At 48.8% G+C, this 15543-nt stretch overlaps 2 protein-coding genes across 6 annotated transcripts in view; both read left to right on the top strand.

The window, feature by feature from the left end:
• Positions 1 to 15543, top strand: part of LOC147109492 (formin-1-like) — a 706352-nt gene that overhangs the window by 96356 nt on the left and 594453 nt on the right. The gene's annotated exons all lie outside the window — the stretch shown is intronic.
• On the top strand, positions 3390 to 10510 carry LOC147109493 (uncharacterized). Its single transcript, XM_086003489.1, has one exon. The coding sequence runs from the start codon at positions 5881 to 5883 to the stop codon at positions 7336 to 7338; it is 1458 nt and encodes a 485-aa protein (XP_085859615.1). The 5' UTR covers positions 3390 to 5880; the 3' UTR covers positions 7339 to 10510.

Here is a 15543-nt window from a genome sequence, read left to right as displayed (position 1 = left end):
TTTTGACGGCTGGGCGGATCGCATAAGGCACCGGTCTGGCCTTAAAAAACTTTGGGCTTGCATTTTCTTCTATTTTGATCATTGCTGTTATGCCTTTTAGTGTTCCGAGTCCCTGCTGGAACACTTCTTGTGCGTCAGTTAGCATTTTTGACAGTCGTCCAGGTGTGACGTCGCCATCCTTTTTGGCATCTACAGTCAGTGCTTGTATGGAATGCCAATCTAGCTGTATCTTCCGGATCCATTCACGTCCTAGTCGTGGTGGTCCTCCATCTGGCAATACATATATGTCCATTTTTGGTGTTTCCTTGCCGTTATATATAACGTTCACCCTTATTTTTCCTTTGGGGCAGACTTTTTGCCCCGTGTACCTCTTCAAGACGATCTCTGTATCTCTCAAGGGTATATGTGAGAATAGCCACTTGTAGTCCCTTTGGTTTATGACTGTTAGGGCTGATCCTGTGTCCAATTCCATTTTCACTTGGACTCCAGCTATCTTGAGCGTGACCCAGATAGTTTGCTAATCCTCCGTTTTGATCACATTCTGTAGTTTCAGACAACCCAGCTCCTTGCTTCCAGAGTCTGTATCCCTTTTCTGTTCGTCTGAACTCTCCATCACCTTATGTACCTTCTTGTACTTCTCCTGTGGAGATTTCTTGCTGCTGGTTTTCTTTTCCGACCTGCAGACTCTTGCTATGTGCCCTACTTTTCCACACTGTCTGCACACTTGGTCCTTGAACCAGCAATCCTTATGGTCGTGTGTTGTTCTGCCGCAGTGATAGCACTTCACTGTTCCGTATGCCATTTCATTTGTGCCATATTCTTGCGGTCTCTGTTGTATCTCAGCCGTGCCCCGTGCTGCTGCTTCGTGTGATACTGCCGTGCTGAAAGCCTTGTCCAGCGTAAGATCCTTTTCTGATAGAAGCCGTTTCTGGGTTCCTTCACTTTGAAGCCCACACACGAACTTGTCCCTTAAAGTATCTGCTAGTCCTGTTCCAAACTGGCAGTGTTTCGATCGCTTGTGCAGTTCCGTTAAATACTCAGCATTACTTTCATCTTTATGCTGGTTCCTTTTGTGAAACTTAAATCTTTCTGCTATCAGCAGCGGTGTGGGGTTTAAGTGGTCCTGTAGGATTGACACTATGCTTTCAAAATCCTTTTCCACTGGCTTCTCTGGGGTTACTAGGTTTCGCAGTAAGCCATACATTTTTTCACCCATGGAATTCAACAATACCAGTGCTTTCCTGGCATCTGGCACTTCATTCGCCTTGCAGTACACTTCCATGCGTTCGACATATGTCGCCCAATCTTCGACTTCATTGTCAAACGCTGTGACACTGCCACTCTTCGGCATCCCTGGGTGTGGTTAGACTGGCTAAAAATGGCGTCTCCCGCGCTCTCCCTTCTTCTCCGCTGGCTCAAAATGGCGTCTCCCGGGCTTTCCTTTCTTCCCGCGCTCTCCCTTCTTCTTCGCTGCGGCTAAAAAAAAAAAATGGCGTCTCCCTTCTTCTCCGCGGACGCTGCTCGGCCCTTGAACACTGGCTGCGCTCTGCGTGTTTTCCTGCGCGCCTCTCTCGTTGACGCCGCTCGGTCGTCAACCCCGGCTGCGCCCTGTGCGCTTTGCCCTCTCTCTTACCCCGTTGACGCTGCTCGGCCTTTTTCTGTGCCATCGGTCGGCTCCAGCCGCCGCTGTCCGGGAAGGGTCTGCGCCGTACCTGCTGCCAGCCCGCTGCGCTGGATCGTCGCGACTGGAGAACCAAGCCCAGCTCTCCACAGCCTCCTCTGCGATGTTCAAGTCCTCACTGGATGGTCGACGCCCATGCCTCTGAACTCTCTGAAGAAACAGCAGTACTTTCTTCACTATCTCCTTGTCAAAGAGCCGTTTACAACAGAATTCACAGCAATGATGGAATTTCCTTCTGCAGAGTTGCAGGTAAGTTCGCATTTTCTTGTCGCCAATGTTAAATCCGTGAATCTTGATGTATGATGTTCTTCGATTAATCGACAGAGACTGCAGAGGAACAATCAACGGGTGTTTACTGGATGAGGGTTACTCTAAAAACTAACAGTACAAATCCCTACTCAGGGTTTATATACAGGTGTGGTCACTGCCGGTACTGCAGTATACAGGAGCTGTAAAAAGTAGTTCTCCCCTTAAAGGTACATACACTACACCCTTGACATCAAGGCAATATTTGACCGAGTGTGGCATCAAGGAGCCCTATTAAAACTGAAGTCAATGTGAATCAGGGGGAAAACGCTCCACTGGCTGGCGTCATACCTAGCACAAAGGAAGATGGTTATGGTGGTTGGAGGTCAATCATCACAGCCCCAGGACATCGCTGCAGGAGTTCCTCAGGGCAGTGTCCTCGGCCCAACTATCTTCAGCTGCTTCATCAATGACCTTCCCCCGACCATAAGGTCAGAAATGGGGATGTTCGCTGATGCCTGCACAGTGATAAGTGCCATTCACAACTCCTCAGATAATGAAGCAGTCCACGCCCACACGTAACAAGACCTGGACGACATTCAGGCTTGGGCTGATAAGTGACAGGTAACATTCGCGTCACACAAGTGCCAGGCAATGACTCTCCAACAAGTGAGAGTCTAACCACCTTCCCATGACATTCAGTGATATTTCCATTGCTGTTTCCCCCGCCATCAACATCCTGCGGGTCACCATTGACCAGAAACTTAACTGAACCAGCCACATAAATACTGTGGTAAAAAGAGCAGGTCAGAGTCTAGGTATTCTGCGGCGAGTGTCTCACCTCCTGACTCCCCAAAGCCTTTCCACCATCTACAAGGCACAAGTAAGGATTGTGATGGAATAGTCTCCACTTGCTTGGATGAGTGCAGCTCCAACAACACTCAAGAAGCTCGACACCATCCAGGACAAAGCAGCCTGCTTGATTGGCACCCCATCCACCACCTTAAACATTCACTCCCTCCACCACCAGCGTACCGTGGCTGCAGTGCGTACCATGATGCACTGCAGCAACTTGCCAACGTTTCTTCAGCAGCACCTCACACAAACTCGCGACCTCTACCACCTAGAAGTACAAGGGCAGCAGGCGCATGGGAACACCATCACATCCAAGTTCCCCTCCCAAGTCACACACCATCTTGACTTGGAAATATATCGCCGATCCTTCATCATCACTGGGTCAAAATCCTGGAACTCCCTACCGAACAGCACTGTGGGAGTAGCTTCACCATACGGACTGCAGCGGTTCAAGAAGGCGGCTCACCACCGCTTTCTCGAGGGCAATTAGGGATGGGCAATAAATGTTGGCCTTGCCAGTGACGGCCACATCCCATAAATGAATTTTAAAAAAATTAAAAATTAAAAGGACAACAAAGTCACCATTTCACCTCGGAAGGAGTGTTTGGGTCCTGGATAGTGCGAAAGGAAGAGGGCAGATGTTGCATCTCCTGTGCTTGCGCGGTTAGGTGCAGTGGGCAGGGGAGTGGTTGTTGGGGGTGATGGAAGATTTGACCAGGGTGTTGCGGAGGGAAAGGTCCCTCCGGAATACATGCAGCCCCATCGACGACCTCATCCGAAAATCCAGCAACAGTTTCCATATGTACGCTGATGCCAAGCAACTCTACCTCATCACCAACTCTCTCGACCCCTCCACTGTCTCTAAATCGTTACACTGCTTGTCTGACATCAAATACTGGATGAACAGAAATTTCCTTCAACGACATATTGGAAGACTGAAGCCATTGTCTTCAGTCCCCGCCACAAACTCCATTCCTCAGCCACCAACTCCACCTCTCTCCCTGGCAACTGTCTGAGGCTAAACCAGACTGTTCGCAACCTTGGTGTCATTTGATCCTGAGATGACCTTCCGACCACATATCTGCGCCATCACTAAGGCCGCCTATTTCCACCTTCATAATATCGCCCAACTCCACGCCGCCTCAGCTCATCTGCTGCTGAAACCCTCATCCACGCCTTTGTTACCTCTAGACTTGACTATTCCAACACACTCCTGGCCCAAAGCACATGGTTTTAAATTTAAGGAGGTTTTTTTTTGTTACACTCATTTTGTACAGGAAACTCTTGTTTATACGGCACCTAAATATCCGGAATTCTCTCTTAACCAGCAAAATTCATACTCCGAAAACAACACCTCAGTAACTGGAAATGTTGCCGAGTCCAAGTCTTCCGCGGTGGCCGAGTTAGTCAGTGGGGGTAGTTCTCCAAACTGCCACTACTTTGCTTCTTGGCGCTGTCAGAAGTCAGAACACCTCAATAACAGGAGTCTGACTCTCCCGTGCTGCCAGTAGTCTCTTCCGATCTGCCAATTACTGTATACTGCACATTTCTTGATTTTTTAAAAACTTTTGTTTGTTAAAAATAGCCTCGGTAGATAACCCTCTCCGTCATCCGAAATTTTTAATCAACCGGCACCATCCCAGTCCCGTCGGTGCTGGATACCAAAAGTATGACACATTAATTTAACAGATGTTGACTTTCCATCAAAACTCAATAACTGTTTACAAAGTTAGAAGCTGCCCACAATTTAAACAAAAACCATCCCACTGTTAGTCAGCATGGAGAAAATTACATATTCGATGTTTGTGAATTTTTAGCCACACATTTACTTGTTCCTTATGCTTCATTATCTCCTTCATTTCTAGGGACAATGCGCACACATTCTTATCTTGTGCCCTCCTTACCGTTAATAGTATTAAGACTTAACACTTAGTTACACTTTAAGATTTATTATGTTTACAGTAAAAACTGCTCCCAAAGTTCCAGCTGAAATAATTAAGTAGTTTCCTGTGAAAGAGGAAAAACTGAATTGCTGTGCTTTCTCCTTTAAACTACAGTACGCAACACACTGATTACACAGCAGACACTTTAGTTGCTCAGTTACGTACACTGTCTGTTTGCTCACTACTCACATTGGGTGTGGTGTTTGATAAGTACCTGCCTGGACTGCGGAAGTAGCTGGGAGAGTTAGAAGAGAGAAATATGAAACCAGTGCTGTGGGCTTTCTTGCCTCACAGTAAAGCCGGAAACTCACATTCCAGCTGAAAGCTGGAGCTGGACGGAGGAGGAGGGTTACTTGCACACTCCCTCAAGAACGCTAGATTTTCAACTGCAGTTCACTGAGTGAAGAGTCGTCCAGTCTTTTCAGGCCTGCTGTTCTACACCTTCAGTTCAGTATGAACGTTATGGCTGATTTGAGATGCTGGACGAAGCCTGTTTAATCTTACCCTGCTGCGAACTCTGGTTTTGGAATGCCTGTGAAGAAAGTCAGAAAACTGGAGAAAGCACAGGAAAGATGTTTTCAGAAGTTTATTCCTGTTTTTGCATTGAATTCTAACATTCTTTGACTTGGATTCTGAGATTTGACGTTTACTTTGAATGTGCAGGCCTTCTCACGGTCATTGCACTGAATGTTTCTTCATAGATTTTTTTTAATTTTGGGAGGAGGGCAAGTTACATATAATCAGGATAACTATATTAATCGGTTCTCATTGGCAGATGTTTGAGGTAGCAGTAAGATGAACCAAATGCACAGTGGTTCTGTTTAATATGAAGTATATAATATAGCAGCTGGTATAAGGTTTCAGTCTATAGGTCTTGGCAGGCAGCTGTATTAGTTTGCTTGCAGGTGTTTAAAGAGACTGCTTGTAGTAAGTGCTCACAGATTTTATGTTTTGGTTCTGGGAACATAGTGACCTAGAACTGGGGGAGGGGGGTGGAAAGATTAAGGTTCACTTCAGAAACAAACTGATTTTGACATTTGTACAGATTATGAAACTGAATCTTATCAGTAGCTGATACAAGTTATGGGCTAAATTCCTTAACTAAACAAACTTTTTCAGAGAGGGGAATAGTAAGTCAGTATAAGCAGTAGCAATATGATGGAAAATATAAATAATGGCAATGGTAATGCTGCTGAAACAGGACATACAGGGAATTCAGCAACACCAACCACAGAAGGTGCTTCATCATTATTTCCTTCACTTTCTATGAAGATGTCGTTTCTGGGTCGTGGTGGTGAGATAAAGGCTGTCCCGGAAACAAAAAAACAAACGAATGACCAAGGAAATGCATTGTTGACTTTTTTTCGTTCTTTAGATCCCAATAATGTGTCTGATAACAATAAGGAGAAGGATGTTGTAACTGCCTCTCAAAAACCGGCTGTTGTTGAGGCAAAGGAAGAACCAGGGAAAGTGGTGCAAGAACAGTTAATAGATGGCAAAATTCAGATTAAAAACACTGAAAAGGGAAATAAAGAATCCTGTGCACCTGAATGTTCTTTGGAACCCCTTACTCCTACACAGCCGTTCGAGAAAGACATGGATGAAGGTACGGTACACGTGATTCTTGTTCAGACAACGAGTGATACTGAGTCAGAGGATGAAGCTGGGCCAGAAAAAAAACAAATCAATGAAACTAAAGTTCCATTGTCAGTTAATGAAAACTCACAGCACACTCCAGAACAAAATCTGCCAATGGATATTGAGCCTACGTCAAGTCCGCAACGAGAAAACATTGTTGCTGAAGCTGAAGAGACAAAGACACTTTCTGAACTCGGATTGTCGAAAGAGAATTTAACCTCACAGATGGAATCCAGTAAAAACATAACAGAAAATTCTAATGATAGAAGTAGTGAAACAGAACAAAATTTATTAGAAAAGTCGAACAAAGATCTAACATTACCCATGTCAACTGGCAGTTCTAGCAATTTTTCCATCCAAGAAGTTCCTGCTACACAGACGGAGAAGACATTTCAAATGCCTCCCCTCTTCAGTGGATTACGGTTACTGAAGAAAGGTGCTATAGGTGAGGACAGGGAGACTGTTGCAGAGATCAAACAGAAGGATCCTGGTTTAGCAATGTTAAAATTGACTAAACCAGGGCAGAAATCTGCAGCCAAACTCTTAACAGAATCTTTACCAAAGAGAAAAGATGACAGAAAACCATTGGAGCCGAAAAAAAATTCTGGATTTTTGGACCAGCTCAGTCAGTTAATCTTTGATGCCCCCAAAATCGATCATAAAGTTGATGCAACTGACAAATGCCAGCATTTGGAAATCACTGATGAACCATCATCGCCAGAAGAATCACCAGCGGAAGCACCAATACCTACTTCTGGCGAGACTGCTTTGGAGAGTTTCAAATCATTATTTATGGCAAGAAATTTCAAAAAGGATGTAACTGATTCGCAAGAGCTTGAAAACCTAAAAATGAAAAAAAGGCAAGAAAAGGAGTCACTGAAAGCAATTTTTGAAAGACCTTTCCTAAAGCAGCCTCCCGAGCAGAAACACCATACAGGAGCTACAGAAGTGAGATCCGTATGTTCAAACCTTTAAAAAAAAAATTAATGTACAGTATTAGCAAATATTTAAAACTGGGCTACAATCATTATGACTTAATTTAAATCTTTTAGTTCTGAAAGCGTAAATGTTCGTGAAGAATCTGGGTAGCAAAATCAACAGTTTATATCGGTTAATTGATAAACTCGAGAACCAATTTTGTAAAAAAATTAAGAATTCCTTTTTAATTGTTTCTGATACTGATCCATAAATCCATTTGTTGCTACACCTGCTCCATTACTAAAGGGCATACATTTCCTGAATATTTGTCCTCCAGGAACATGATGCCATTTAGCTAATAGACGTTCAGAACATTGCCTATTGAAAATTATGAATCAGGTTTTTTGCAGTCGCGATCATCCAAATAGTAATTTATCTGACTTTCTTTTTTAAGCTAGCAGAGTTAGAGTTTAGCAGTTCAATATCAATTAATATTAGCGGGTAGCAATCTGACATGATGATCGTGGTTTGCACTGGATGTTGCATTTTCTATCTTTTCAATCTGGAGCAGTGGTGTAGCCAGCAGTGGAAAATCAGCTGTTGAAGCACAAGTTTATGCTGAACAGCCGATAGGCTACCCAAGAGATATGACTGCAAAACTGATGCGCTACATTCACTGATCCTCTTGCTGTACTGCTGGCTGCTGCTCATATCTGATACTGCTGCTTTATTCCAGGTCTGGACTCTATGCTGGCCTCCTGATAAATCAGGAATTCCCTCCTATAGTGCAAAGTCTGTTCCTGGAATGAAGGATCAATGGACTGTTGGTATAGAATGTATCAAGAAATTAGAGTGCTTCTGTGAACTGGGAGAGTGGTGGAGATTATCTTGGATCTGGGTGTGGAGGAGTTGGAGTGGGAAAGGGCCACTGTAAACTGGAGGTAGGGAGTTGGAGTAAAAGAATACCTGTGTGAAAGGTGGAGAGCACTTGCTGAGGTTGCTTTTGGAGAAGTAATAGTTGGTCTATTGAGTATGGATAAATCCACTTGTCACATTTTTTGAATTGGATAAAAATATCAATTGTGTAGTTTTAGGGTAGTTATGACAGTTTTAAGGATTAAGAGAGGGTATTCACTTACATGTTGTGGATGAGGTTCATTAGCATAGGTGGACAGTTCAGAAAGTAGGGCTTTGCAGAACAAGGTTTCCATCTGTCCCTGGCGCATTGCCAGACTTTGGGACTGTGGCAATATTTTGGACTTCAGTAGTCAAGATTCAGGAGTATCCATGGTAATCCAGAAGAAGGTGAGGTTGTCTAGGAATTGCTTTATTTCTCGTGTAGCCTGTACTTGAGTATAAATGGAAGCCTAATACCTGGCCAACTCGTTATTTACTTCAGTGGAGTTACTGCTGGTTTGGCTGTCAAATTTTAAGATTGGAACACTTCTATTCTTTATCTGTTTGCACAGGATACATGCCAGAGGCTTTCCTGATTTGTCCTGTGATGCCTGAGCATGTGACATCTGATCACATGACATCCAATCATGTGACATGTTCTTGCATTGACCTTATAAAAGTCTTGGTTCTCTGTAGTTGGCTGTCTTTGCTCGCAGCTTCTTTCTTAAACATGTACTTAAGTTGGCTTCTTGTCAGCCATGGCCATGCCAGATTGCTTTAATCCCGAATTCCTGTCCACTCCACATTCCCCAATCTATCTCTGCTGAGTTTGGCCACACGTCCTCCAGCATCTGTGAGAACCAATGATGGAACAGCAAGGAAAAGACATTTCTCCAAATTCACCTTTAACCAGGCAGTTTCAATAATGTTCCCCAGTTCTGACCCAGGGCTCCCTTTGGTACCTCACCCAAGGTGCCCTATTCTCCATATGTGAGTCTAGACAGGGAGTGTCTGCTGTATATTCTATCTTTTTTTGGGGCAGGGGTGGGGCATCACAGCCCAGACCTAACCACTGAGAGACAGGAATTGATGTGCGTTGCACCCGCTTTTAGGTGTAAAACTGGCGCAAAGCATACCAATTTAGCAGTGGGACAGCTTTCCCCCAATTTATGCAGGCGTTGGTTCCACTGCTAAATTCATGGGGTCCATTTTACAGGCATCCCGTAGTAATATAGTCATGGAGCCTAACGCCTGCTGAAGGAACCCTTCCCGAAATTGGGATGTCCTCGCCAGTCTAATTTAAATGAGGGCCGAGGCACAGTCAAGCTTTGTGCCTACCTCTTTGCAAGGATTACTCCCTGTGCCCAGTTCACGCCAGTAGGCAGGAGCTATGCAACTTCAGCCCCTATAGACCCATGAATGTAATCATATTTTCGTTATTCTTCCTCTCTCACTCTCCCATCCATCCATAATTGCAGTGAATTAACATGTAAAGCTCAACTGAGGAGTCTGCATTCCAAGTTGAAAGGCAAGGAATTTAAACAGAAATTACTGGGTGTGACTGATTTGGGCTGGTATTTTGGAGTCATATCAACTAAATTGCAAATTAGTGTAGGGCGGTTACCTTACTGAAAAATCAAGTTAATTTACCTCCTCTCCCACTTAGTAATTTATTAAATAGTTGTAAGCAAAACATTAAGGAAATAATTGAGGTTGCTAGGTAAGCATAAGTTCCCACATGCCTCCCTTCACTCCTGCCGACACCTTGCTAATTCATCTCAGTGAGAGCTCACTCTATATCCCTTTGCTTTGTTTCAGTGACAGACTGAAAAATGATAAACTGAAAACAGCTGCAGCAACTTTGTATGGTCCATTGGCTTAGATCAAATGTGATAACTAATGTTACTAATGAATCCCATATATTTCATTTAAGCTTTGTATATTCTTGGCACGTTTATCTTTATGCTAAATAAATTAGACCCTGAATTTGTTGTTTTTCCTCTGGAGTGAGAAGCCTGTAAATTCCTGGAACTCCACTTGCTGCTGGGACTTCTGTTTGCCAACCTGCCGTGGGAATGACCCCAACCCAAATTCCACAGACTGGGCTATTTCTACAAAAGAGGCAGGCACCCATGCCATTTACGATGATACTGGGCTGCCCATATTGTTTGCTGTATTAATATTATTATTCAAAACTGAAAGTATAGGGGCTGATTTTAATATAGGCAAATGCAAGAACCAATTTTTGCACAACAAGGTCCCAAGGACAGAAATGAGATCAGATTGCTTGGTACACCACTTTGTTTTAGTGGTGTTGGCCAGGATAACTCTACTACTCATTGAATAGTGCTGTGGGATCTGTTGCATTCACATGACAGGGCAGGCAGGGATTCAGTTTAAGGTCTCCTCCAAAGGAAAGCATGTCCTAAAATGTAGCGCTCCCTCAGTACTGCACTGCAGTGTCAGTCTAGACTTTGTGCACATCTGGGACTTGAACCCACTATCTTCTTCACTTAGTGGTAAGAGCGCGATCACTGAGCCAAGGCTCACGCATTCTTATTTTTCAAAATTCAATCCGTTTATTTAGAACTAGCTGAAGTGCCGGGCGGTGCCGAGGGTCTTTTGAGGGCATGTTGTTGTTGGAAGAGAGAGAGAGAGAGAAAGCGACTGGGGGGGGAAGAGAGCGAGCGACTGGGGGGAAGAGAGCGAGCGACTGGGGGGGAAGAGAGAGAGAGCGACTGGGGGGGAAGAGAGCGAGAGCGACTGGGGGGGAAGAGAGAGAGAGCGACTGGGGGGGAAGAGAGAGAGAGCGACGGGGGGGAAGAGAGAGAGCGATTGGGGGGGAAGAGAGAGAGCGACTGGGGGGGAAGAGAGAGAGACTAACTGGGGGGGGGAAGAGAGAGAGCGGGACTGGGGGGGAAGAGAGAGAGCGGGACTGGGGGGAAAGAGAGAGAGCGACTGGGGGGGAAGAGAGAGAGCGACTGGGGGGAAGGGAGAGAGAGCGACTGGGGGGAAGAGAGAGAGAGCGACTGGGGGGAAGAGAGAGAGAGCGACTGGGGGGAAGAGAGAGAGAGCGACTGGGGGGAAGAGAGAGAGAGCGACTGGGGGAAGAGAGAGAGAGCGACTGGGGGGAAGAGAGAGAGAGCGACTGGGGGGAAGAGAGAGAGAGCGACTGGGGGGAAGAGAGAGAGCGCGACTGGGGGGAAGAGAGAGAGCGACTGGGGGGAAGAGAGAGAGCGACTGGGGGGAAGAGAGAGAGAGCGACTGGGGGGAAGAGAGAGAGAGCGACTGGGGGGAAGAGAGAGAGAGCGACTGGGGGGAAGAGAGAGAGAGCGACTGGGGGGGAAGAGAGAAAGCGACTGGGGGGAAGAGAGAGAGAGCGACTGGGGGGGAAGAGAGAGAGAGCGACTGGGAGGAAGAGAGAGAGAGCGACTGGGGGGAAGAGAGAGAGAGCGACTGGGGGGAAGAGAGAGAGAGCGACTGGGGGGAAGAGAGAGAGAGCGACTGGGGGGAAGAGAGAGAGAGCGACTGGGGGAAGAGAGAGAGAGCGACTGGGGGGAAGAGAGAGAGAGCGACTGGGGGGAAGAGAGAGAGAGCGACTGGGGGGAAGAGAGAGAGAGCGACTGGGGGGAAGAGAGAGAGAGCGACTGGGGGGAAGAGAGAGAGAGCGACTGGGGGGAAGAGAGAGAGAGCGACTGGGGGGAAGAGAGAGAGAGCGACTGGGGGGAAGAGAGAGAGAGCGACTGGGGGGAAGAGAGAGAGAGCGACTGGGGGGAAGAGAGAGAGAGCGACTGGGGGGAAGAGAGAGAGAGCGACTGGGGGGAAGAGAGAGAGCGACTGGGGGGGGAGGGAGGGGAGGGGGGAGAGGGGGGGGGAGGAGGGGAGGAAGGAGGGGGGGAGGAGGGGGGGGAGGAGGGGAGGAAAGGGGGGGGAGGAGGGGAGGAAAGGGGGGGAGGAGGGGAGGAAAGGGGAGGGAGGAGGAGGGGAGGAAAGGGGGGGGAGGGGAGGGGAGGAAAGGGGGGAGGAAAGGGAGGGGGGGGAGGAGGAGGGGGGAGGGGGAGGGGAGAGGAGGAGGGGGGGGAAGGAAGGGGAGGGGAGCGCCTCATCAGCCCGAGCCCCCCGAGTCCCCCCACCCCCCCCGAGGCCCCGACCCTCCCGCCCCCCCGACCTCTTGCCCCCCGATCTCCCGAGGCTCGCCCCTGCCCCCCCCCCCAATCTCCCGAAGCCTGATCTCCCGAGCCCCGCCTTCCCCCCCCCCGGTCTCCCGAGCCCCGATCTCCCGAGCCCCCGCCTTCCCCCCCCCCCCCCGGTCTCCCGAGCCCTGATCTCCCGAGCCCCGGTCTCCCGAGCCCCGCCCGAGCCGCCTTCAAGAGCAGAGAGAGTGACGCCGCTGCGCAACCTACCGCGTGAGGCCCGGCCGGACTCAAGTCGCGCGCGCGCTGACTCCTGCCCCACCCGCCTTTACTAAGATGGTGGCGGTGGCGACGCTCAGCTCAGGCCCGCCCCCTCCAGCCTTCACAAAGATGGTGGCAATCGCGAGCTGCTTGTTGAGCGCGACGGGAGGTGCCTAGCTCAGGCGTAGCTGGGCAACAGAGGCCCAGGCTTACAGGCCTGGAAAAACGGTGAAAGGTAGGTAATTTCTAGATGTTAGAGAAAAGATTTAAAAATTAATTAACTTTTTTTAAGAACAATTTGTGTTTTAAGAGCATCTTTTTTTTGCTGGAAATGTAGATTTGAAAAGAAACACGCAGAAAGTGGGAAAAAGAAATGAACAGTTTGGAATCAAGATGGCGGCCACTCACCTCGGTTCAGAATGATAAGGCCCGCCCACACACGGGCGAACTGTAGGGATTGGTCAATGATCACGTCACTCAACTGTAGGATGGCCCGCCCGTGCACACAATGAACCCGCCCCCACTCGATGCAAATGAGCAGATAATGAGAGGAATTTTGAACGTTTTCTGGAGACCGTCGGCACAATTGTTGTCCGAGCAAAACGTAAATATGCCTGCAAGAATCCCCTAATGATGAGCTTTCTTTTGATATGACATATGTGTAGGGTTACGCTCTATAACGTTTGATTGTATAGCCGGACAGAGAGACAGACAGAGAGACAGACAGACAGACATATCCTTTTATATATACTAGCTGAAGTGCCCGGCGGTGCCGAGGCTTTTTTGAGGGCATGTTGTTGGAAGAGAGAGAGAGAGAGAGCGACTGGTGGGGGGGGGGGGGGTGGAAGAGAGAGAGCAACTGTGGGGGGAGAGAGAGAGCGACTGGGGGGGAGAGAGAGCGCGACTGGGGGGGAGGAGAGAGAGAGCGACTGTGGGGGGAAGAGAGAGATAGAGCGACTGGGGGGGGGAAGAGAGAGAGAGAGCGACTGGGGGGGAAGAGAGAGAAAGAGCGACTGGGGGGGGAAGAGAGAGAGAGAGAGCGACTGGGGGGAAGAGAGAGAGAGAGCGACTGGGGGGGAAGAGAGAGAGAGAGCGACTTGGGGGGAAGAGAGAGGGAGAGAGACTGGGGGGGAAGAGAGAGAGAGAGCGACGGGGGGGAAGAGAGAGAGAGCGACTGGGGGGGAAGAGAGAGAGAGAGCGACTGGGGGGGGAAAGAGAGAGAGAGCGACTGGGGGGGAAGAGAGAGAGCGAGAGCGACTGGGGGGAAAGAGAGAGAGCGAGAGCGACTGGGGGGAAGAGAGAGAGAGAGCGACTGGGGGGGTTAAGAGAGAGAGAGAGAGCGACTGGGGGGGTTAAGAGAGAGAGAGAGAGCGACTGGGGGGGGTTAAGAGAGAGAGAGAGAGCGACTGGGGGGGAAGAGAGAGAGCGAGCGACTGGGGGGGGAAGAGAGAGAGAGAGCGACTGGGGGGGGGAGAGAGAGAGAGCGACTGGGGGGAAGAGAGAGAGAGAGAGCGACTGGGGGGGGAAGAGAGAGAGAGAGCGACTGGGGGGGAAGAGAGAGAGCGAGCGACTGGGGGGGGAAGAGAGAGAGAGAGCGACTGGGGGGAAGAGAGAGAGAGAGCGACTGGGGGGGGAAGAGAGAGAGAGAGCGACTGGGGGGGAAGAGAGAGAGAGAGCGACTGGGGGGGAAGAGAGAGAGAGAGCGACTGGGGGGGAAGAGAAAGAGAGAGCGACTGGGGGGGAAGAGAAAGAGAGAGCGACTGGGGGGGAAGAGAGAGAGAGCGACTGGGGGGGGAAGAGAGAGAGAGAGCGACTGGGGGGTGTAGTGTCCGTGTGTAGATAAAGTCACTGAAGACAGGAGTTGGTTCATAGGTATTTACTAAGCAAGTCTGGGGGGGGTTTTCTAAAGGATATACACAATACACAGGCTTATATAGCCCAAGTGGCAATTACCGGCATTACGCACACCTGGGGCTCTTAAAGGCACATACACCATAATTGCTCTTAAAGGCACATACACCACAATTCCTCCCCTTCTAGCTAACTAGTACATCATATTTTAAGTAATTATTAATTACATGTTATATGCAAAATAATATACATTGCTGTATTAATCTATGATATATAAGCGGCTCTTCTGTCTGTCTGTCCGCCTGGTCTCTATACGTTTGGAAGTTACAGAGCGTACCGACGCGCGCGTCGCCTCAAAAGAAAGCTTGCGATTCCGGACCGGTCATCGGCGTATTTACGTTTCGGCTGGACAAAAATCCCGCCCGCGGTATCCCAAAAACATTCAGCGTTCCGCTCATTAGCATCTCATTAGCAACCGTGTGACGTCAAGGTCTTCCTACAGTTGAGTGTCGAGTGACTCGACGATTGACCAATCCTACGCTTGGGTGACCTGACCGGTCGACCAATCGGTGCGTGTGTGGGCGGGCCTTATCCTTCTGAACCGAGGTGAGTGGCCGCCATCTTGATTTTTCACGATTTTTTTCCCCCACACTTTCTGTGTGTTAGGGAACTAAGGTAAATATTTGAATTATGTGTTGGGGAATTAATTAACAATTTATTTCAGTTTTATATTGTGTTTAGCAACCACCCCCCCTCCTCCTCCTCCACCCTCGCGCAGGGGGGACTCGGTGCTGGTCTCCAGGCCCGCTGCAGGCAGGCCTGAAGCTCCAAAAATTTCTCTATCTCTCTTCCCCTCTCTCTCTCTCTCCTTCTCCTCTTCCCTCTCTCTCCTTCTCCTCTTCCCTCTCTCTCCTTCTCCTCTTCCCTCTCTGTCTCTCTCTACTTCCCCCTCTCAGGTTTGACGGTGTCAGAGCGGCTCACTTCGGGCCCCAACGGCCGCCAGCCCGCGGGGTTTCCCTGCCTACTCCCCGCTCTAACGGCCGCCAGCCCGCGGGGTTTCCCTGCCTACTCCCCGCGGGCCGCCTCGCCCGCGCATGTGCCGCCCGCCCGCGAGAGCCCG

This window comes from Somniosus microcephalus, chromosome 12 (assembly GCF_052327205.1).
Source record: "Somniosus microcephalus isolate GS21.2 chromosome 12, FLI_Smic_1.0, whole genome shotgun sequence".
Lineage (NCBI taxonomy): Eukaryota > Metazoa > Chordata > Chondrichthyes > Squaliformes > Somniosidae > Somniosus > Somniosus microcephalus.
The sequence above is the reverse complement of the archived record's forward strand: the minus strand, read 5'-3'. Positions and strand labels throughout refer to the sequence as shown.